At 35.2% G+C, this 26,195-nt stretch overlaps 1 protein-coding gene across 1 annotated transcript in view; it reads left to right on the forward strand.

Moving 5' to 3' along the window:
- LOC117335667 (LIM domain only protein 3-like) overlaps window positions 1-24,320 on the forward strand; it is a 200,269-nt gene extending 175,949 nt beyond the window's left edge. The window contains exons 4-6 of the mRNA XM_033895821.1: window positions 9,283-9,502; window positions 16,131-16,256; window positions 19,783-24,320. Coding sequence (XP_033751712.1) covers window positions 9,283-9,502; window positions 16,131-16,256; window positions 19,783-19,972 — 536 coding nt within the window. The 3' untranslated portion in view covers window positions 19,973-24,320. The remainder of the gene's footprint in view (window positions 1-9,282; window positions 9,503-16,130; window positions 16,257-19,782) is intronic.
- The last annotated feature ends 1,875 nt before the right edge of the window (window positions 24,321-26,195 follow it).

Below are 26,195 nucleotides of genomic sequence, written 5' to 3' on the forward strand. Positions count from 1 at the left end.
AAATTCAGAATATACAGGTTCTGCTGTAAGGGAGTAAAAGTTCAGATTATACAGGTTCTGCTGTAAGGGAGTAAAAGTTCAGATTATACAGGTTCTGCTGTAAGGGAGTAAAAGTTCAGAATATACAGGTTCTGCTGTAAGGGAGTAAAAGTTCAGATTATCCAGGTTCTGCTGTAAGGGAGTAAAAGTTCAGATTATACAGGTTCTGCTGTAAGGGAGTAAAAGTTTAGATTATACAGGTTCTGCAGTAAGGGAGTAAAAGTTCAGATGATACAGGTTCTGCTGTATGGGAGTAAAAGTTCAGATTATACAGGTTCTGCTGTAAGGGAGTAAAAGTTCAGATGATACAGGTTCTGCTGTATGGGAGTAAAAGTTTCAGATGATACAGGTTCTGCTGTAAGGGAGTAAAAGTTCAGATGATACAGGTTCTGCTGTAAGGGAGTAAAAGTTCAGATTATACAGGTTCTGCTGTAAGGGAGTAAAAGTTCAGATGATACAGGTTCTGCTGTATGGGAGTAAAAGTTCAGATGATACAGGTTCTGCTGTATGGGAGTAAAAGTTCAGATTATACAGGTTCTGCTGTAAGGGAGTATAAGTTCAGATTATACAGGTTCTGCTGTAAGGGAGTAAAAGTTCAGATTATACAGGTTCTGCTGTAAGGGAGTAAAAGTTCAGATTATCCAGGTTCTGCCGTAAGGGAGTAAAAGTTTAGATTATAAAGGTTCTGCTGTAAGGGAGTAAAAGATCAGAATATACAGGTTCTGCTGTAAGGGAGTAAAAGTTCAGATTATACAGGTTCTGCTGTAAGGGAGTAAAAGTTCAGAATATACAGGTTCTGCTGTAAGGGAGTAAAAGTTCAGATTATCCAGGTTCTGCCGTAAGGGAGTAAAAGTTCAGAATATACAGGTTCTGCCGTAAGGGAGTAAAAGTTCAGATGATACAGGTTCCATTTTAATCGAGTACTTGCTGTAAAAGTTCTGATTTGACATTCGGTTCTGCTGTTAAAGCAGTTGTTTTAGAATAACGAGGAAAGGGAGGAGCTTCGATACAAGAAATTAGTGCCGTATTGTGTTCAGGAAATACAAATAGAAAGCTCTCCACAAATAAAACATTCCTGTGTTTTAAAATAGGACAGATTTAGATATATAAGAAGATTCCCCTTACAGCAAGACATGTTTATTTGATATTTTGTTTTTGCTTTAAATACAGAGGGCATTACTGATTGAAACACAGTAGCGTCATTTTAAAGTTCTGTACGGTAATAACAGGCAGCTGTTGTGAATAGTGTTTGGGCTGGGGAAAGTTAGTTACTCAATTACCGGATTACCGGTCTTCGGGATAATAATCAAAAGCTAAATTTTAAAATGCTTTCCATGTTTTACGGCGGTGGTAAGGAAATTTTAAGTGGATATTTATCAGATTTGGATGAAGAGGCTTAAGTTTTTATCCAATGGTACAGTAATTTTTTCCCTGTGTTACTGTTATGCCTGGAGTTCATGTCGTTTTAAGTACCACATTTCTTTTATCTGTTTATCTCCTTTTAGAATTTGTTCTGTCCATATTTCACGCTTTATCCAGACATGATTTTTTTTAGTGAGAGGTTTCTCCGATTACCCTGCTATATCATTACCTGTCCATATATCCTTCAACACCCTAGTAAGCAGAATCCTGCGTGTGAATTTCATTTTCTCTTGACCTGATATTTTCTGCCGTGATTTGTAGCTTTTTTTGCTGCATTAGTAATTTTGAATGATTAATGACGGAATCAAACATAGGACAAGGTCTTGAATACGTCTCAACTTGGAGCGACCAAGTGAGGAGATCTATCTGTGGGAGGAATCTATTCAACTGAAACATAAGCCCATCCATCAGATTATTATCGTCAGTGTGGAAAATCTCTATGTGTTAATTACCTTTGCAGCTTCAGCAACCAGGGTTCTACAGTATCCCTAACAACAGATTAATTTTCAAAGTTTGCTGTGTAGTAGAATTAGGTAGATGAGGTGTCAAATAGTTAATCTCGGGCTAACTCTGGGCAACTGTTATCGGCAGTACACGAGGGGTGGGGAGGCGCTGTCAGCCTTCATCAGACAACACAGAATTATAAAAATTAATCTAGTTGACGATTATTTTGAACTTCACACAACGGATGACTTGTATTATCAGTATTTCTGGCTTAAGCAAGCATTTGTTTAATGTCGTGTATTTTTGTGTTTCTTTGCGTCCAATGAAACAATGGGTGAGAGGTTTCGAATAAAAATATTATTTCGATGACAAAAAGTGCACCATGCAGTCTTTTTTAAGCATCTTGTATTGGGCTTGTTGTTCGCATGTAGGTAAATGTCATTTCTAATTAAACCGTGAATTTTTCAGGCCTAAGTTCCGTTCCCATGATTGTATAATTACGTCTGATTACCATTGTCAAAGATACTTGTATTTCTGATGGACGTAATTACAGGTAATTCCAATCACAGGGAAGGGAACAGGACATGGGTCGTTAATTAACGGTACACAATCGTTTGCTAGAATGTCGGAGAGATTCCTTCCACTTTATTGACCTAACTTGATTAATAAGGTGGCCAGTTTCCACACGTTTATTAAGTAGTTTTATTCTACAGCGTTAATTTATCTCTCCGATAAGTATCCTTGACAGTGTAACGCGATTTGTAAGTTCATTAACACACATTTCTAATTAGTATATTTATATATTAAGCTATTTATTTTTCCACAGATAACATTAATTCAGTAATATGCAGTGAGATACTGTAATCTTTCCTGGGTGCCTAATTTACTTTTCACAATGTATTACCGGAGTTTAATTAGTTTTGGAGTTAATTAGTAAATTCAATCACAATCTGAGAAGACAAGGATGTGGTGGATATATTGTCCAGTAACGTCCCTTGAATAGTAAAAATAGGATATATCTCGCTGTCTCTTCATACCGCGGTTAGTATGGTCCAATTAGCTCATCTGTATATTACAGATTGTATACGTATATTGATTTATGACGTGTGTATAACATCTTAGCGTGTCTCGCTAATGAAAATACATATTAGTTAATTTTGCGTTCATAGGTACGTAGACTACGCTAATGAAATTTTATATACACAATTATCTAATTCTGTACTCAGGCAGCACTGTTCATAATTAATAATCATCTAATTATGTTCTTCAGAGGTAACCTGCAGCATCTTTGTCCAGATTGGATTGACAAAATAATGATTTGTACAAAACATACAAGCGAATACATTTTTTTTTAAGCCAAGTTGAATTTGTCGACAGTCCACATGTTTGGATTGAGTTGAATTTGTCAACAGTCCACATCTTCGAATTGAGTTGAATTTGTCCTCATTCTTATGTTCCGATTGAGTTGAATTTGTCTTCATTCTTATGTTTGAATCAAGTTGAATTTGTGGACAGTCCACATCTTTGAATTGAGTTGAATTTGGCCTCAATCCACATGTTCAGATCGAGTTGAATATGTCCACAATCTAGATTTTGGATTGAGTGGAATTTGTAGACAGTCGATCCAGATTTTGGATGTATCATTTCGTAAACAAATAATATTGTGGTATTTAAGGCTGGTTGAAACTTCACCAATATGTGAACATCCATCATCTTGTGTGTTTTTTTTTCTGATTGTTGATATTCAAGTAATTAATACACAATTAATATGATTCTGAACATAAATGATCAGTTAGTAGATTTGACAAATCAGATATAAATTTATGATTCATATTTCAGTTTCAAAATGGATTAGTGTTGTTGTACGTGTACACTATTGAGTCTGATATATAAGAAATTTCTTTGTAATTACAAATTTAATACAAATAGTTAAAATCTATCAATCCAGCTCAATTACAAGATTCCCTCTCATTGAGATTCTGCTTGAGAAGTAAAACTTTGTTCTATTTCAATTAAGTATCACTGTCTAAAATATTGAAATCACTTTTTCATTGCTCTGTATTATGGAATGGAATAATTCAACTGTTAATTAAAGATCATAATCTTTATTCAGGCTTTCTAGACCTCTGTTTGGTATTATGTCTAAATTTTGAATATATCTTCACATGATCTTGAATTTAAAACAGACATGATACTGTAATAATTCTGGTTCTCCCTCAGGCTACAGATGGTAGTGATACCAATCTTTCTAACCTTACTACTAATGAAAAAAATACACAAACTATAAAGGCAGTAAAATTATTTTATGGTTTAACTTATAACAAGAGAAAATCATGAGTTTTGCCCGATGCTGCAGAGATGAGCGAAACCAAGGTTATCAGTTATTGCCATCCAGCAGAAAATTGTTTGATACGGCATTAATTATCTAGGGTGGAGATTAGTATCCATCGTCTGTAGTATCAGCTGATTAGAACTATTACATTAGTCTATCACACGGATATTGTGAGAAATATTACATTAGTGTATCACAGCGGAGCATTGTTGTGCTAATGGGAATGTAGTTTGTATTGGAGGAATGTCCCCCCTCTTTTTACTTTATAGACAGCTGATCACCATCACTGTCATTTATCTCGCACACAATGGGATACGCACCACACACGCGTATAGGCTGGAGAGCTGTCACGCTCAGACTAGCTTCATGCTACGTACCTATACACCATTCAAGGCAAATTTGTCCCATCTCTGGGAGCGTATTTTTCACTCCTTTGTGTAAACTGCTGTGCAGTCTGAAGACAGCATTGTTATATCTTCAGAAAATAGAATCACATCTATGATGTGGAGACAATCATGCGTTTGGAGGCCGTATGATACCACATATATATATATCTAAACTTGTTACCAACCAGTCTCCCTATGTAAATTTGAATTAAGTATTTTTAGCTTACCTGGTCCAAAGGTGCACATTTCTGTGGTCCCCACACCCCACTCAAGGTAAACAAGATCTAGACCTCTGGGCCTCCGCTAGAAAATCATAACAAGCCAGTCAACAGTCAAAATGTTGACCTGCATAGAACATCGGACACACCCAACCATTCAAATGATTATGATGAAGTGGCTTTCTGATCGTGATTACCATGGTAACAGTATGCTTGCTTCATGTCGATGGTTTGAGGATATACCAGGCGAGGGTCTTTTGAAATGGCCTGTATCTGATCATTTTGAGTTATTCAGGTATCAAAACAGTTGTTTGATACCTTTAATATCAGTCAACAGCCAGAGGGATTTCCCCTCAGTGTTGGGAACTGTTTCCTGAGGCAGTAGTACACCCGGAGGAAATAAGTTTGACTGTTGAATAATAAGACATGTATAATATTGTATGTGTCTTTTTCTTTAAAACTTTCCACACTGTTAGACTTTCTGCTATCACAGATTATACTTATCAAAAACAATCAAAGGGGGATAACTCTCAAACAAATGTGTCATGTTTAAAGTAGTAGATACACCTTTAAGTTGTATTAATATGAGTTAGTTATGTAAATCACGTTAAATACAGTCAGTAATATTTGTTATTTAACTAGACCATGTGCTATAGAACATATATGTCCATCAGATATATTTCAGTCGAGGCTGACAGGAAATCATTTGGTCATAATTGGATCCAGTTTCTATTACAGCAAAATAACAAAAACGGGCCACTCTTCAACGGCAATGGCCGACAGCGGGGTTTACAATAGTGATGCTGACAGAGGGACAATGTCATTACTTGTGCTACTGTTATGAATGATTAAATGATTAATGGCTGATCTAGGAGTTTGGTACGTGAACTTAGATCTGGGCGATATGGGATCAAGTCCAATGTGGATGACTGCTTCCCCAATGCTACTATACTAATCAATTGTAATGGACGCTAATCTTCCTCTCCCTATTAAAAATTTACCCATTTAATGTGCCCTGTGTCTGTTTCATAGGTTTGACTTCCATTCCTTTCATTAAATGTGTTTTGTTAAATAGACATATGTCTAACATCAAGGCCCACGCATACAGAAAAAATAACCAAAAAAACTCTTAGTTATTTTATGATAGGAAAAAAATGTTTGGCTTATATTAAAATATTTATATTGTGAAGTATCATATTGAAATGTGATTATAAAAAATGTTCATTTTTGAATTTGAAATAAAATTCTCATTTTCTTTATTATGTGATAGTTATTTTATGATAGGAAAAAAATGTTTGGCTTATATTAAAATATTTATATTGTGAAGTATCATATTGAAATGTGATTATAAAAAATGTTCATTTTTGAATTTGAAATAAAATTCTCATTTTCTTTATTATGTGATATTACACTAATATCATATGATTCATTTTAAGTATTTGAAGATATTTCTTGTTGAAATTCTGTTTAATTATTTTTTTTTTCCACATGCAGAGATTCTTACCTTCTTTATATTCAACAAATGATTGAATGGTGTATATATTAAACTGACAAAGTCTAGTCGTGCAAGAATGAATTTAAAAATTCGCTAGATTTGATCATGTTAATTTCGGCAACAGACCTCGCTATTTTAACCTGTATGCTTTCATATACATGTGTCGGGATATGAATTAATATGTACAGGGTGGCTTGTTTGTAAAAATCAAAACATCAAAACACAAACACCGTCATTGTTGAACAGGCCATGTGGGGAAAGCTTCCATTCTATACAAGTGGTGAATTATATTTTGTCTTATCTATCCGTCCATTTTCTTTGCAGCCTCTGTACCTTATAATTAGGGCCCCGCATCGAGAGATGCGGGTGCCCTATAGTAATCAGGTTGTCCGTCTGTCCGTCCGGCCGTCTGTCCGTCCGTCCGTCTGTCTGTCTGTCTGTCTGTCCGTCCGTCTGTCCGTTTTTTTTCTTCTGCACAAAAATGATTGAAGGAGATGAAGGATTTGTATCAAATTGGAACTGATGATTCCTCATGCATCCTAGATCAGATGTGTAGTATTTCATGCAAATCGGATTCAAAATGGCTGTTAGGCGGCCATATTGGATTTTAACATTAACATGAAAATACTGGATCTTTGTTGTTTTTAACTGTTCACTATTCGATTATGCAAAGTTGTCAAGAAATAAACCAAGAGTTAACTGACAGAATGATCAAACTCATAGTTCAAGGTCACAAGTTCAAAGGTCAACGGTCAAGGTCATCCTGGGTTGGCTTCAAAATGCCAGGTAATCGACCCTTTTGGATTTTAGCAGTCAAAACAATTTTGACATTTTCTTATCAATGAATGATCTTGTTTTTGATATGCTTTTATATAAATTTGAAACATTAGTTATAGCAGATTGCAGAATTGTTTATTAGGGCCCCGCATCAAAGATGCGGTGCCCTATAGTAATCAGGTTGTCCGTCTGTCCGTTTTTTTCTTTTGCGCCAAATTATTGACAAGAGTTGGAGGATTTCGGTGAAAATTGGTACATAGTGGTATTTAGGGAAGCCAAACACAATGGTACCACTTACAAAATCGTCTGTTGCCATGGTAACAAATGGAGGTTTCTGATTGGTTGAAATTTCGATATTGTTCGATTTCGGTGAAAATTGGTACATAGTGGTATTTAGGGAAGCCAAACACAATGGTACCACTTATGAAACCTGTTTGAGGGAACAATGGTTCACCTTTCCAAAACCTGTGTTGTCATGGGAATGAAACAGAGGCTTCTGATTGGTAGAAATTTTGATATTATTTGATTGCGGCGAAAATTGGTACATACAGGTATTGAGGGAAGCCGATTTTCGATGATGTAACATTTTACATATTGACATAAAACCACAATACACACATACATATACAATACTATTACAGTCTTCCATTAGCATAATTTATGACTTATGCAAAGTTGGTCACAATCAAACAAGATATCAACTGACCAAAGTTCAAAGTCAATGGGTCATATGTTAAGGTCGGATTGACATTTTTTAAATGGTATTAAAGATTTTGTTATGACATTATGAAGGTAAGTTGGTGTCATTAGCGACCAAATTTTGAAGTTGATTGGGTCTAAATATAAAAAGTTTTAAAACAAAAAAAGGTGAAAAAAGTACTGGTTTGGATTTCTTATACCTCAAATGACAAAAAAAGGACATTATTAAAATATTTTAAAAAATCCTTTTTTTCTCCCCTTTTCTTCACATTTGGTATGTTTTGTTTTTCAGAAAACCCTCTCAAGTTTACCTTATTAGAATAACTGCATTGAGTTTATATCAGTTTGTGAGCTCCTTGATATTAGATTTGAAACAAATTTGAAAAGTGTAATGCTTGTAGAATTCTTTTAGCTAGCTTTTCCATACAATAATAATAAGCAGTATTGTCAGTGGCCCTATTAATGCTAACATTAATGAAACAATAGCAAAGGTTAATCAAAAACATATATCTAATAGTTTCATATCAATATATAACAATCAGTGTTTTTCCTGGGTATTTTGGGAAAACTTCAATATGCCAAATTGGGAAAATTTGAGCGCAAACTGTAAATTACACCCAAACACACACATTGAATTTTCTATGCTAACCAATTTTACAGTGCACAGTGTATTCCTATAAACGAAACTGGGAATTTTTTCATTGATTGTGAAAAGTCGTCATACAAATGTTATTTGGAATTTTCGAGTTGATTTTGGGAAAAAATCAGGCTAAAACGCATTGAGAATGGGGTCGTTTGGCGCACCCAGTTATATAGGCAGGAAAAACACTGACAATAATTATTACATTTACCCTGAAGGGTCAGACACATAGCGGGGCCCTTTCTGACGTGTCAGTGTTCTAGTTATAAGCTTAAGTCATGCAGTGTCAATGAGAAAGTTTTCAATAACCTAAGATATTTACAGAATTTTTTTAATAGTTACTTGATACTCTTTAATATTTCAGTGAAAATAATAACCAAGAGAATGAAACGCCCACAAAAGCATATCTGGATTATATGTGTTTTGTTCGGAAAATCATGAATAAATGATAATCGGGGAGAATCTGATACCTAAGAGCTTTGTTCTGGTAAATGCTATGGTGAACATTACATCCTGGTGTTCACTATCAGATCATTTTACTGGATTTCAATATTACACCTTATCCATCTTACCTGGTAATTACATACTGCTAATTTGCCTGAAGGCATCAGAGGTTGCTGCCAGGTAGAGTCAGCATGACAACCAATTGCGCTCTCGAATCTGGTGATAGTTTGAAAAAGTAGACCAGTCATTCTGTTGCAGAACACATAGTATGTGACATTTCTGGCAGAAGTGGTATCAAATTTGTGTTTTTCTGTTTGGTATGTAGCATATTAATTGCCATAATGCAGAGATATTTCATTTGCTTTTTTCACTTGTTGTCATTGCAGGACCAATGCAGATTTCTCAGGAGCCAGCCAATATGGCGGCGAAGCAGGAGTGCGCAGGCTGTAAGAAGGAGATCGGAGATCGCTTTATGCTAAAGGCTCTAGAACAGTTCTGGCACGAGGACTGCCTCAAATGTTCTTGTTGTGACTGTCGATTAGGAGAGGTGGGGTCAACTCTCTTCACAAAGGCAAACCTTCTCTTATGTCGCAGAGACTATCTCAGGTAAACTTTCACTTTAAATTCTACATTTAAACTCAGGTAAACGTCTAGATTGATGATGTCTGTAATAGAGATTACCTCAGGTAAACATCTGTACTTAGATACAAAAGTTTGTCTCAGGTAAACATGCATACTTAGGACCTAAAGATTGTCTCTGCAGGTAAACATCCATACTTAGATACAAAAGCTTGTCTCAGGTAAACATTCATACTTAGATACTTAAGATTATCCCAGGTAAACATCCATACTTAGATACTTAAGATTATCCCAGGTAAACATCCATACTTAGATACTTAAGATTATCCCAGGTAAACATCCATACTTAGATACTTAAAATTACCTCAGGTAAACATACATACTTAGGACCTTAAGATTATCCCAGGTAAACATACATACTTAGGACCTTAAGATTATCCCAGGTAAACATACATACTTAGGACCTTAAGATTATCCCAGGTAATTCTTAGAACCTAAATTATCTTGGGTAAACATATCGTGTAAACTTCCGTACTTAGAATCTTAAGATTATCAGGTAAACATATTTAATTGGTAAACTTCCTTACTTAGGACCTAAAGATTATCCCAGGTAAACATCCATACTTAGGACGTTAAGATTATCCCAGGTAAACATCCATTCTTAATTAGAACCTAAATTATCTTAGGTAAACATATGGTGTAAACTTCCGTACTTAGAATCTAAAGATTATCAGGTAAACATATTTAATTGGTAAACTTCCTTACTTAGGACCTAAAGATTATCCCAGGTAAACATATCAGGTAAACATCCATAATTAGAACTTGAAGATTATCTCAGATAAACATCCATATTTAGATGCTAAAGATTATCTCAGATTTACAGCAGTAAAATGCATAGATTTGTATTACAGATAACAGCAGGTAAACATGCAGATTGATATGTAAGAAATTTAACAGGTAAACATCCAAATAAGTTAGAGATTACCTCGGGAAAACATCTGAATTGAAGATGTTAAAGAAATCGTCTCAGGAAAAAATCCAGATGTATATCACTTTAGCCCATTTAAAATGTGTCTATTACAAAAATATTTCTACTCCAGATTTTTTTGGGATGAAAGCAGTGAACTGAAATCAGCAGGTCTGTTTAGGATAGTTTGTGGATAATAAAAAAACCCAGGTCTGTCCAGGATAGTTTGGGATACTGAAATCAGTAGGTCTGTCCAGGATAGTTTGGGATACTGAAATCAGTAGGTCTGTCCAGGATAGTTTGGGATACTGAAATCAGTAGGTCTGTCCAGGATAGTTTGGGATACTGAAATCAGTAGGTCTGTCCAGGATAGTTTGGGATACTGAAATCAGTAGGTATTTCCATGATATTTCGGTAATAATGAAATCAGCAGATCTTCTCAAAATGATAGGGATACTAATGTTTGCATTTGCTTCATGATATTTTCCTGTGAATTTAGCTTAGAGAGACCATTCATATGTATGGACCATGTTTTAGATCTGTTGGTTATAAAATGAGATTTATCTAATCACAAAATGTCCCTTTTACCATAAAGATATATTTAAAGATACAATTATTTATGTCTCTCTCTGGAACATTTGTGAGTGAAACAATCTTGGACGATGATATTCTTACACATTTGTGAATGTGATGGCAATCTGTTTGCCGTAAATGATATTTGTATATATGTTGCTGATTGGTCAAAATCCTTGAATAGCCAAGGTCGTAATGGCTGATTGTATTGGGATAAGGTAAAACAAGTCGCACTTAAGACCATTAGACCTTTAAATGGCTGATAAATAAAACATCCAAGCTTATAGAGTAAATTGAAGAAAACATGCAAAATCTGTCAACAGAACTAAAAGGTCTAAGATTGAAACTTGCATGGCTGTTAGGTAGGAATACGATGCTAATGTGATATTTTAGTGGTTCTTAATGCAATCGTTCTCGTGGGATGTTCAGAAAAAAGGTGTTCTTTCTCAGTAACAAGTTGAAATAAAATGTAGTCTTTCTTGACGTTGTATCCAAAAAAACGCCAATTGTCGCTCGTCTCAATTGATGTTTTCAGTATTACAAATGTCTATCTGATCCATTAAGCCGTTAGACTGTAGAAAACTAGAATCAGAGTGTACGAGTAATTTATTTGTCGAATATTTCTGCCTGTTGGTAATAGCTAATTCATGACAACGAGTACTCAGTCATTTGTGTACGTGTTGTCCTGTATCTGAGGCACATGAGTAACATCCTGTAAACACTGTACACTTTCAAAATGCATCATTACCAATTATCAGATCAGTTTTCTAACCTAATGATTAAAACATGCTTAACAAAACAGCATTGCTTTCATCGCTTGCTGTGTGTTGAATTAAACATATGTGAAAACAGTCCATTAGTTGTGCATTTAAACAAAAATATTATCAACGTGTGAAAGATTGTAATACAAACACCAGGCCACTGATGGTTTATAAAATATCATAATGCTGAGGAAAGAATGTGCTAAAGTGATGTGTTTGTTTTAAAGTGGGATTATTGTATTACAGGAAATACCGTACACAACATAATTATCTCCCTGTATAATACCGTACACAACATAATTATCTCCCTGTATAAAGTTGGATTATTGTATTACAGGAAATACCGTACACAACATAATTATCTCCCTGTATAAAGTTGGATTATTGTATTACAGGAAATACTGTACACAACATAATTATCTCCCTGTATAAAGTTGGATTATTGTATTACAGGAAATACCGTACACAACATAATTAGCTCCCTGTATAAAGTTGGATTATTGTATTACAGGAAATACTGTACACAACATAATTATCTCCCTATATAAAGTTAGATTATTGTATTACGGGAAATACCGTACACAACATAATTATCTCCCTATATAAAGTTGAATTATTGTGTTACAGGATATACCGTACACAACATAAGTATCTCCCTGTATAAATTTTAAAGTTAGATTATTGTATTACAGGAAATACCGCGTACAACATAATTAGCTCCCTGTATAAAGTTGAATTATTGTATTACAGGATATACCGTACACAACATAATTATCTCCCTGTATAATACCGTACACAACATAATTATCTCCCTGTATAAAGTTGGATTATTGTATTACAGGAAATACCGTACACAACATAATTATCTCCCTGTATAAAGTTGGATTATTGTATTACAGGAAATACCGCGTACAACATAATTATCTCCCTGTATAAAGTTGGATTATAAGTTGTAAAACTTACCGTACAAAACATAAGTATCTCTCTAGAATAAAACTGGATTATTAGCCATATGTAACTGCATGTACACAATATATTTTACTATCTTGAAGATAAATGTCACAGTTGCTCTCATATGATATCAAGCATAAATTGGGGAAAAAAATGTTTTGCTGTTGAAATCAGATTTGTAGATGTTGACTGTGAGACTAGAGTACTTCAGTTTTAAGTAAAAGTAGAAATTGCTGAAAATCTATTTTGTTGTATTTTCCTTCTCAAAACAGTGTCATGTTTCACCAGTTTTAATAAGTAAATGAACTTTATGAAAGACACCAGATTATGTAATCATAAACTAGAATATTGCACCAAAGTTAGGTTTCACTTAGATATTGCTGGGGATTAAATTCTTAACGATCATCTTAGTGTTTAGGGACAACAATACTGAGAACTTTTCTGTCATATGTTTCTTAATGGGTTTAAGATGGACAGCTAGGGCACTGATTAGGCTAAGTACGGTATATTTATCGCAGCAGGGGGTAGCAGGTTAGGGAATGGTGCAGCTAGGGTACAGCCCTATATTCCCCACATAAATGTCAAACTCTTGTTTAGCTGGGTGTGGATGACAATCATCATAACTGGATATAACCAACCCTGTTGATATTTAACCCCAGATATGATGCAGATTACAAAATCACACTTCATTCTATTTCTAACATATGTGATGTATTTGGGAAATTTCATTGATACCATCTCATGTTATTTTATTTATAAATCTTGTCAAAATGTGTGAGTCACAGTGGCCTTTCATTCATTTGCAGGTGTTTTTTCAATGAGAAATTTAGTGTTTATCTTAGTTTCTTTTAAAACAAAACTAAATTTTAACATAAGGATAAACCTATTGTTCATGTCTCTGTAAAAAATGTCTTATCCCAGAGGTCTAGAGTCAAAATGTGTACCACTGTTTACTGAAGTGTATACACAACATAGTTTAATCCTTTGAACTTTAAAACTTTGTAAAAACCAGATAAAAATGAATGTTGTTTTCTCTTGAAATGTCAACACAGACACAAACAAAATGTGCAAATGTAGAAAAATCATTTGAAATGTTGATAAAGACTGTATAAATATTACAGGGTCCATCACGAACTGGAAATTCTGTTTATAAAAAATGTTTTAAATGAGATAGATATAATCTGTGTATACGTGTGGTATACGTACATGCTGTTTGTAATATCAACAACAGTATCTGTTCTGTAGGTATAGGCTGTAAGAATTTTACCTGTTGACCACATTGCTTGATTATAAAGAGGCAACTAAATTTGTAATCTTATAGTTTCTCTTTAATTCTTCCTTAGTAACTTTCTTCCTCCTAAAGTCTGCCTTTTCACGTCCTCACTTTTGGTCTTTAGTTGATAATTCGGCCCGTGACTGGGTGGTATGTATATTGTGACTGGGTTTACGTGTATTGTGACTGGGTGGTATGTATATTGTGACTGGGTGGTATGTATATTGTGACTGGGTGGGATGTATATTGTGACTGGGTGGTATGTATATTGTGACTGGGTGGTATGTATATTGTGACTGGGTGGTATGTTATTGTGACTGGGTGGTATGTATATTGTGACTGGGTGGTATGTATATTGTGACTGGGTGGGATGTATATTGTGACGGGGTGGTATGTATATTGTGACTGGGTGGGATGTATATTGTGACTGGGTGGTACGTATATTGTGACTGGGTGGTACGTATATTGTGACGGGGTGGTATGTATATTGTGACTGGGTGGGATGTATATTGTGACGGGGTGGTATGTATATTGTGACTGGGTGGGATGTATATTGTGACTGGGTGGTATGTATATTGTGACTGGGTGGTATGTATATTGTGACTGGGTGGGATGTATATTGTGACTGGGTGGGATGTATTGTGACTGGGTGGTATGTATATTGTGACTGGGTGGTATGTATATTGTGACTGGGTGGTATGTATATTGTGACTGGGTGGTATGTATATTGTGACTGGGTGGTATGTATATTGTGACTGGGTGGTATGTATATTGTGACGGGTGGTATGTATATTGTGACTGGGTGGGGATGTATATTGTGACTGGGTGGTATGTATATTGTGACTGGGTGGTATGTATATTGTGACTGGGTGGGATGTATATTGTGACTGGTTGGTATGTATATTGTGACTGGGTGGGATGTATATTGTGACTGGTTGGTATGTATATTGTGACTGGGTTTACGTGTATTGTGACTGGGGTGGGATGTATATTGTGACTGGGTGGTATGTATATTGTGACTGGTGGTATGTATATTGTGACTGGGGTGGTATGTATATTGTGACTGGGGTTACGTGTATTGTACTGGGTGGGATGTAATATTGGGGTGACGGGGTGGTAATGGTATATTGTGACGGGTTGGTATGTAATATGTGACTGGTTGGTATGTATATTGGCTGGTTACGTGGGATTGTTACTGGGTGGATGTATATGGTGAGACGGGGTGGGATGTGTATTGTGACGGGTGGTATGTATATTGTGATCGGGGTGGTATGTATATTGTGACTGGGTGGTATGTATATTGTGACTGGGTGGTATGTATATTGTGACTGGGTGGTATGTATATTGTGACTGGGTGGTATGTATATTGTGACTGGGTGGTATGTATATTGTGACTGGGTGGTATGTATATTGTGACTGGGTGGTATGTATATTGTGACTGGTTGGTATGTATATTGTGACTGGGTGGTATGTATATTGTGACTGGGTGGTATGTATATTGTGACTGGGTGGTATGTATATTGTGACTGGGTGGTATGTATATTGTGACTGGGTGGTATGTATATTGTGACTGGGTGGTATGTATATTGTGACTGGGTGGTATGTATATTGTGACTGGGTGGTATGTATATTGTGACTGGTGGTATGTATATTGTGACTGGGTGGTATGTATATTGTGACTGGGTGGTATGTATATTGTGACTGGGTGGTATGTATATTGTGACTGGGTGGTATGTATATTGTGACTGGGTGGTATGTATATTGTGACTGGTTGGTATGTATATTGTGACTGGTTGGTATGTATATTGTGACTGGGTGGTATGTATATTGTGACTGGGTGGTATGTATATTGTGACTGGGTGGTATGTATATTGTGACTGGGTGGTATGTATATTGTGACTGGGTGGTACGTATATTGTGACTGGGTGGGATGTATATTGTGACTGGGTGGGATGTTTATTGTGACTGGGTGGTATGTATATTGTGACTTGGTGGGATGTCTGGCTGCCTTGTCCAGGTGTGGCGTTTCAGTGTGATGACACTATAAAGGTAAGATCTGTTTAAGGTTGCATATCGTATGATGATGACAGTTATGGTATACCAATAACATGAATGTTTTGTACATTTCAGATTATTTGGTACAACAGGCTACTGTTCAGCGTGTTCCAAAATGATCCCAGCATTTGAGATGGTGATGAGGGCTAAAAGTAATGTCTATCATCTGGAGTGCTTTGCTTGCCAACAATGCAATCACAGGTATAAACCATACACAAAGTAGGAAGTTAATTACAGGTGAAAAATTTACAGGTATACCGAGAGATGGAGGGCTTTGTATGTAAAATTATTTGGTAAAAGGAAAAATTTCTGAAATAAATCACTGGTATTAAATTATACAGGTGTACACAGCATATGTAATTAATCACAGATGTTTAATTAGAGGTATACATGTATATACAGAGATGGAGGTGTGAGTGTGGAAGATAACTTGTTAAAGAAAAAATCTCAGAAATTAATCACAGGTGTTAAAGTATACAGGTATACAGAGGGATGGAGGGGTGTGATACAGGTATACAGAGGGATGGAGGGGTGTGATACAGGTATACAGAGGGATGGAGGGGTGTGATACAGGTATACAGAGGGATGGAGGGGTGTGATACAGGTATACAGAGGGATGGAGGGGTGTGAGAGAGAAATGGTAACACAAACCTTGACTACCAACGATATGACTGATGTACCCTTGTAGATTCCTTTAGTGGATGTGAAGTTGTTAAGGATGAAATATAATAGTCTGTCGACCTTTGGTTTTAATAGTTCTCTCTTCTTCAGCGGAGTCAAGTTCATTCTGTGGTATGAGGTCATTTCTTGAGCTGTAAAAAGTTTTTGTGATTATTTAATATGGTTTCTATATAACATAATACAATAATACATGTTTGACAATTTCATACAAAATTTCAGGGGGGGCAGCATTTTGAGGAGTTCTAGTTTTAGAATCCCCTGACTAGTTCTGGAATTGATTAGTGTGTTATTAAATGGGTTAAATTTGACAGATAATTAAAGGTATTTTAGAGTACGAAATATATGGGATGTGTTGCCTGTTAAGAGTTGGTAGACGCATGAGAAAGACATATATTTCTGGAGCAGGAGACGTGAAAATTACTTGTCAATCGGTGTGGTAACGGAAACACATCCAAGTAATTTCATGCCTGTTATACAAGTGACCATTGTGTCGGATTTATGGCCCGATTGTCTGTGATGATGATAAGTGGGCTACCGGGACTGGACCCTGGGCAACGTTATGTAATTATGGAACAAAAACCGAGGCATCATCAGCTTTGGAATATCATTAGCTTTTGTTCGTAGTCACTCAATCGCAACCCTGTCTTCAGTCTACGATATTAAGGTTTTCATAACCACACAATCTTGTTATCTGCTCTGTGAGAGCTCGGAAGAGAGCTGTCAGCACACCCTTAACGGATCTATACTCCCAAAACCCCCTTTGTAAATGTCAGTGTGATAGTGATTTTTTGACAAGCTTCTTCAAGAGCTTGACTTCAGGATCACTTGCTTGTTAGGGTGTCTGCATGACCATTTGTATGGTAAGGCTTTGTCGTAAATAATCACATATACTGTCTCCATGGATAAACAACAGACTAAGAATACTGAAAATAGGGTCAGCATGGCTCGCTCGGTATCATTACTGGAGGTCAGGGTGATGGCTGAGTATTGGTCAATGTAGCGCAGGAAGAGACATTGGTGTCAGCTGAGACACAAAACATGGAATGATCTCGGGGGTAACATGGCAAAGAGAGGGACATTGGTGTCAGCTGAGACAAAAAGCTCTCAGGGGCAACATGACTTAAGGAGGGACATTTGTGTTAGTTGAGACACAAAATGTTGATGAGTGCAGGGGCAACATTTTTCAATGTGTGTCAACGTTGTTGTCAGCCGAGAGACAAATCAAGATAATCTTAGGGTCAATATGACTTATTGAAGGTCATTGACGTTAGCAAAAAGTCAACAGGAGGTGACCTTAGGGTCAATGAGGCCCTAATGATGTATTATTCTGTTTAAGTTTGCTGAATGGTAATATATGCATTCTTGTTGGCCCCACCATATTGTCATGTTATTGTTTTGCATTGATTTAGGTATATTTACAAAACATGATTAAGAACACTTTAAATTTTTGTAATCAAGGGAAAGTATAGGGCAAGTGAGCTTATGCTGTGGTGCGCCACTGCCATCTGACCATCCGGCCAGCCAGTATCAACTTTTCCATTTTAAACAACTTCTCAGTAACAACCGGCCCAGAGACCTAATATTGGGCTTATAGCATACTTTGATGAAGAGCTACCAAGTTTGTTCAAACGAATGACGTTGACCTACATTCAAGGTCACAGTGGTCAAATAGGTTAAAATCTCTTCACAACTTCTTCTCATGACCAAGAAGGCCCAGGGACTTGATATTGGGTTTAAACAACTTCTATCTTATATCTGGTCTCTGATACACTTGTTTTTAATTATGTAAGATCACTGGATAGTAGGCTATCGATTCAGGCCCATAGGGCTCTTGTTATAGTTATAGTCACTTTAAACATACATCAAAATGGTATAGATATTTTTCATGCATAAACAATAACATGCTTCATTGAACAATTCCTTGGTGGAAGATCTCCCACTTTGGCATCTCCCGAGGGTGGCAACCCTGGCTTCGATGATTAGTGCTACAGCTCTCTACAACATACAGATAATTCTATGTTTAGCAAATCTCACCTTTTAGTACTTTCAAATGAAACGGAAAAGCTCTTAAATATTATTACCAATAAAATCCAATGTTTATACATTATTTTGATTATCATGTTCGTTTTAATGGTGATGACAATTTCAACTTGTGATTTTACTGTATCGTTAATATACCCACTGAGTATCTGAGTGTCAGTAACTATTTGCTCACTGTTTTTTTTTTTTAATGATTTAAATTCCCGTTTCATGTATCTGGCTGTCGCGTAACTGGTGTATCTCCCAGGACTTGGACTATCTGGGTATTAGTGATGTGTTATAACACACAATATCTTTATATGTCTCCTTGGAGAGGATATAGAGCACAGTGTTCACTTAAAGGTCACCCTATTCTGGAGCAATTATCAAAAAGGATTTTACAGTCTGTTCAGACTTACGTAATGACTTTGTAGTTTTTACCACTTATAATATCTGAGACATCTGAGAGTGTGAGAAAGAATGTGATGAGAAGGTGACTGTACTGCCACAGAGCTTGTATGTCAACATGCTTCTGATTGGTTCAACCCACAGCCAGTATGTCAACAGGCTTCTGATTGGTTCCAACCAGGACCACTGGCTAATCCTGATTGGTTTGACCCAGAGCCAGAAAACGTCAATAGACAACTTATTGGTTAAAATCCTGAACCAGCATGTGAATAGTTATCTCATTGGTTTAAACCTTAGTTAGTATGTCAACATATTTCTGATTGGTTTAATCCAGGGCCTGGGTGTGTCAACAGACATTTGATTGGACTAACCATGGTCCATATCTTATTTGCTTTTGCCAATCACAATTTTATTTTAGAGGACATATTTCTGAAATTAATTTACATTTAATAAAAATCTAAGAAGCATTTATATCAATTAACACAATAATACCAGGTATTTATGTTATATAATACCATGTATCAAAATTGCCTTATTGTTTATATGTATACATGTACATTGTCTATATTCAATATTCGTGAATTGATTCTGACCATTATTTTTTTCTCTTTGTTCACAGGTTCTGTGTGGGAGACAAGTTCTATCTGTGTGAAAACAAAATACTGTGTGAATATGACTATGAAGAAAGAATGTTATTTGCAAATATGTCTTATAACTACAGTGCTTTGTCCCAGATAAAGAGACAGACCCAAAGCCTAAGTGACGATCTCTCCAGCGGTTATGGCAGCCCCAGTCCCAGTTCCCTGTAGACTGACTCCCTCATATGATTCTATTTTGTTGTGGTATGGACCATGTACAGTATTCCTATCAGGTACACCTTTTGGATGCCATGAAATTTTTCGGTTTGCCTGGAGACTGTTGTTGTTAATGATGTGATGTGGAGGAATTTTACTTGGCTTTCCTGGTCAAACAATTTGCAGGAGATACACTGTATGTGGTTTTCTTGGGAATCGCTCTTTTGTTGAAAAGCATTAAATGAGTTGGTTGAGAGAGTAATGATCATCGTTACCATTGTGATAAGTTGTTTCCATGACAACAGATCTATGGATTGAGCTATCACCTTGTTGGCGTGGAGATGAGCTGATTTCTATGGTTACAGATCTATGGAACGGCTCTTACATCATCACCATGGCGACAGAATGTTTCCATGAGGATCTCATTATCACAGGAAGGGTGACAATTGGCTATGTATGATAACTTGGTTGAAGAACAGACATATTGTTACCATGGAGATGACTTGGTTTCCATGGAGCAGATCCACATCCTCCAGAAAGGAGTCCGCGGACGAAAGCATTCCAAACATTTGTATGAGTGTGTGGAGATGTATGTGATATCTGTTTTATTTTATTATTATTTTTTTATTGCACTATTTCCAGTTCAATCTTGTTGAAGATGTTGTGCTCGGATGTCAATCAAAAATATTTCATCTGTGATTGGTTGTTTTTTGTCACATGGTGAGTTCATAAGGAAATAAATATTCAGGGGTGTATATACTCTGTGTAAGTACAGTTTCTGTATCAAAAGAATAAAAAGACAGGAATTATATTAATATTTACATCAAGTAGTCATTAATTTGCTCTTGGAATATTACACGAAATTAATACATAAATTATTTTAGTCATATTTATTATTTATTTATTTGTTTTTATAAATTAAGTCTTCTCTTGAATTTTTTTTCCAGATGCTTCCAAGATAAAATGGAAGCAAACATTCATAGATTGGTAGGGGACAATTACTTCAGTACCAAAATAAGTTGTTAAAAATTCATTGCTGAATATTTCAGTAATCCTGATTTCATCTGAACTTGGTTCAGTAAAATGACAGTTAGATAAAATAACTAGGAAGAAAAGGGAAAAAACTCAAATACTACATATTTGAAAGTGAACAATGTGCTTGAAAATGTAGCGAAAGAGGTATTTAAAAAAAATATATATATATATATATGTGTGTGTATGTTTGAAAAAGGCCTGTTGTGTTTCTACTGAGGAAATGTAAATTTTAAGATTATCTTCTTCTTTTTTTTTTTTTTTTTTATTCCTTTTGGCATTATTCGATATTGTGAATGCATTTTAAAAAAGGAGGTTAATGTAGATCTGTCTATATTTTCTAAATTTCTGTGATGTTTAAAATTTTGCCAATTTATTTAAAGATGCATAATCCAATTAGATTAATTGGCACATATTCCTGGACTTAAATCGGAACATAAACGTTCCAAATTTAAAAACAAAAAAAAAGCAGACGGAAAAGGTTTTTTTTATAGTTTTTTTTAAACACTGTTCACTTGTTTTTAAAGAATTGTTCAAATCACAACAATTTTTTGCAGAAGAAAAGGGTCACATTAAAAATGTTACATTTTTTAAAGATGATGTAGAGTTGTATTGAAAAGATGTCAACAAAAAAATATATTTACGGTAATATGTTTTTGTTTGTTTTTGATCTGTTGGTGTGATATTGAAGGATAAGCTTTTACAGATATACATGTATATGAAAAGATACAATTTCATGAGTAAATTTGGTATTTCTATTTAAACAAATTTTGGCAGGTGACTTGCCAAAAAATGTTAATATATGTTCGGGATATTCTACTGCCTGATGTGTGTTGTGTAGTGTAAGGAATTTCTTAATGAAAATTCATTTATAAAACATTTAAAAATAAATGAATATTTTTATCTGTAATCTATAATAAAAAAAAAAATTCCAAGCTACACAAAAGTGAATTCAACTAGAAACATTAACGAACTTCAATTTATTTGCCTTTATCCAGATGACATTCATATTTCATTTGAATGACGAATGAAAGTTGTTAAAAAACTTAAACACTGTATTGTTTTAAGCATACAACATAACCAGTTATATATATATATAACAATGTGTGATCTGTAGATATATAGCATTTAACACTCAATACTTCATACCTGGTATATGGTTAGAAATTTGAAATTTACATATAATTCATACAAAGTCAAATTATCATGAAATGTCAAAAGGCCTTGTGCACTGTTCAATAAATAATGAAAATTCAAAAGGTAGTTTGAATATCCTGTAAAATCAAGGAAGGTCTTGTTTAACTGAATAGATATATAATATATGTTTCTCAGAATGTATAATCTCATTACTGGATATATGTAAATTTTACTGGAATATACAGTTGTCATTGATAATAATTCAGTCCAGGACGGAATAACTGGAATATACAGTTGTCATTGATAATAATTCAGTCCAGGACGGAATATCTCGGTTAACAATGTCGCTTGTTTTCTAAGTTTATTGTATAAGTTATTTATTTGTTGATTAGAAAGATTTGATTCTTTTTATTTGCATTCCCTTATAGCATATTGAAAACAGATGATTTGTCTGACGGAATACCTGATAATGAAAACCTCACTACTATGCTGTGAAGTATAGTGAAACCTGTCTTATCTGACCTCCAAGTATCCTGAGTATTCTGACATCACACATATTCCCCATTATATATGTAATTCTGTTTCTTAAGTTAATTATCAAAAAAAGGCTATATTCAAACAGAGTCCAAACTGACAAATATCTTATGTTCTGCAGGGTTTCAGATTATACAGGTTTTGGTGAGTGTATGTATATATATATACATGTATAAAATATGTCAAAATTTCATGTTCACAATATTTGCATTACTGATAGTCTAAAACAAATAACGATTTTGGTTAATTAAAAAATTGTTGCATTTCTTTGATAAGCTTAGTTTTATACATCTTCATCTCTATTAGTACATCTGGATGTCGATTATTTTCATCCAACGTAAAGTGTCACCTACCGAACACAAATATGGTGTCTTTTTTTGAGAGAATAATTATTTGTTAACCTGAGAAGCAGGATATTTCCTCCTAATGTAGTATATCTTTACCTGTAAAAATGTTCTGTTTGTGGAAATCATTTTCCCACTAAAATTCAGCTAGAATAAACATTATCTTTGGCCTTTCAGGATTATTTTCATTTCCATAGCCGGCAAACATTGACTGAGCCAAACTGGAAATTAAATTTACACAATAAAAGTGTATTTCTTTAAGTGGCGCCAAATATTGTTTTTTGTAATTACCTTGTTTTAATAGAAACACTAATCGTGGGAAAAAGCTGGCTCGTTTTTAGATTTGTTATTATTTGTTAAAATGTATTCTACCTAAGCTCTCATGGAAAATATATTTGTTAGGTTGGTGCAAACAGTTTTATTGTGTTAACTGTGCTCTTCTTGTATGTTGTATTTAGTTACAATTTGGGATAAAGCATATAAGCAAAATATCATAACTGAAGTTTAGCATAATATTTTTTTAAAGAAAATGTGGAAGAATTTGGTAGAGTATACCTGCATTTATTAAATAATCTGTGGTACTTGAGAAAAGAAAATTTCTGCCTTGTACAATAAATATTCTACCGAAGCTGAGAAGAGCTAATGTAATTTGACTGCCTCCAGTATTTACTAGGCACATTTCAGGTATTAACTACTGAATATATCCATCTAGTCCGGTCAGTTTCTCTACAGTTTTGGTGCTGGTTTTATCTTTCTCTGTTTATAACTGCCATGTGTGGTGACTGGTCCGTGATACATTTTTACACAAACCCAAATTTTACTCTCCCAATCTTTATCAATACTTCACGACTTCATCAGCTAAGCCAATGAAATATGGTAAAATATTCCAAAAGATTTTATAAGAACATTTTTCATTGGCTTAGCCTGATTTTTTAAAATTTAAATGAATGGTTGTTCCTTGTTACAACATTTCTCATGTAAGTCATGTTTATATTCAATGAATTTACAGTTTTCCTATGTCCTCATCTTTCTTGATTTTTTTTTTTTTTTTTTTTTCCTTTTTTTTTCTTTAATTAAGTACGTGTCCTCATTGCTTTATATATAAGAAGTTTTTGAGGACCATTTTTTTTATTAAATGTGGTATGATATAAAATATATTATATATTGTATTTAAACTTTTCTTATGTTGAAAAACTAGTCTCAGATTAAGATTTTAATTGAATATTATAACATTTTAAGTTGTAAATAAAACATTTTGAGCTTGTGACAACATCTAGTCTTTTCAACTGTTGAATAAATATTTTACAAAAACCTCATTTTGAGTTCATGTTTTTCCTGACAACTTGAGCTATTTACAAGCAGTCACCTGTATGAGATGGCTGGGACTCAAATCACATGCATTGAGCTTTGTGACAAGGTCTGAAGGTGTGGACTTTAATCATTTTTAATCAGTTTCAATCAATGGGGTTCAGTTTCAATCATTGGGGTTCAACCTGAATTATTGGGGTTCAATTTCAATAAATGGGGTTCAGCTTCAATCATTGGGGTTCAGTTTCAATAAATGGGGTTCACTTTCATTCAATAGGTTCCAGTTTCACTCGATGGGGTTCAGTTTCAATCAATGTGGTTCAGTTCTTAACACCATCCTCGTGATTAGGTTTATACTTGGGTAATGTAAGGGTGAAGTTTGGACATTTTCTTGATTGCAAAGAGACATCCCTTGCTTCAGATATCCTCATATTTCACATTTAAAAAGAATATGTTTTAAAAGAATCATTCTAATTATCACCAGAACTGCAGGAAAAGGACCAAAAATTTGGCTTGGGCGCGCAGGGTTGGTTCGCAATCCCTCTGGGCTTAAAAATTAGGAGTTTATGTTAATAGAAGAAACCAGGAAACTTGTATTGTCCATTTCTGAATGTTCAAAAACGTCTCGTCTGCTACACCAAAATATGAACTATCTTTGAGTATATATCTTCAACAAGAACAAAAAATGAGAAAACTCAGCAAAAAATAAAGTTTAAAAAAAAAAAAAAAAAAACAATGCTTTAATGAAGTGAAAGTTAAGTCCCAAAGCATGTCAAAACTTCAAATAAAAAGAAAACATCCCATTTCACTCTGCTGAATGAATCCCACAATCTGAAAACTACACTCATTACCAAATAGTAGCACTTGACTATATTACATATATAACTTTTGTAAGAGCATTTCAATGCTTGCATGAAAACTTTCACCTGGCAGTGCTGAAGCCAGAGTTTTCAATAGGTGATCGAGCTGAAAAGATTGAGAAAGACACAAGATATTAGCATCTTTCAAAACAAAGGGTTAGATCTATAGAAAAATTAATTAAACGGCATCATACAGCTGTTTTGTCCTAGAAGTTGTCTGTGATGGTAGGGACATCATACAGCTGTTTGGTCCTAGGATTCGTCTGTGATGGTAGGGACATCATACATCTGTTTTGTCCTCCTAGGACTCGTCTGTGATGGTAGGGACATCATACAGCTGTTTTGTCCTCCTATGACTCGTCTGTGATGGTAGGGACATCATACAGCTGTTTTGTCCTCCTAGGACTCGTCTGTGATGGTAGGGACATCATACAGCTGTTTTGTCCTCCTAGGACTCGTCTGTGATGGTAGAGACATCATACAGCTGTTTTGTCCTCCTGTGATTCGTCTGTGATGGTAGGGACATCATACATCTGTTTTGTCCTCCTAGGACTCGTCTGTGATGGTAGGGACATCATACAGCTGTTTTGTCCTCCTAGGACTCGTCTGTGATGGTAGAGACATCATACAGCTGTTTTGTCCTCCTAAGACTCGTCTGTGATGGTAGGGACATCATACAGCTGTTTTGTCCTCCTGGGACTCGTCTGTGATGGTAGAGACATCATACAGCTGTTTTGTCCTCCTAGGACTCGTCTGTGATGGTAGAGACATCATACAGCTGTTTTGTCCTCCTAGGACTCGTCTGTGATGGTAGGGACATCGTACAGCTGTTTTGTCCTTCTGGGACTCGTCTGTGATGGTAGGGACATCATACAGCTGTTTTGTCCTCCTATGACTCGTCTGTGATGGTAGGGACATCATACAGCTGTTTTGTCCTCCTGGGACTCGTCTGTGATGGTAGAGACATCGTACAGCTGTTTTGTCCTCCTGGGACTCGTCTGTGATTGTAGGGACATCATACAG

Source organism: Pecten maximus, chromosome 10, assembly GCF_902652985.1.
Source record: "Pecten maximus chromosome 10, xPecMax1.1, whole genome shotgun sequence".
NCBI lineage: Eukaryota > Metazoa > Mollusca > Bivalvia > Pectinida > Pectinidae > Pecten > Pecten maximus.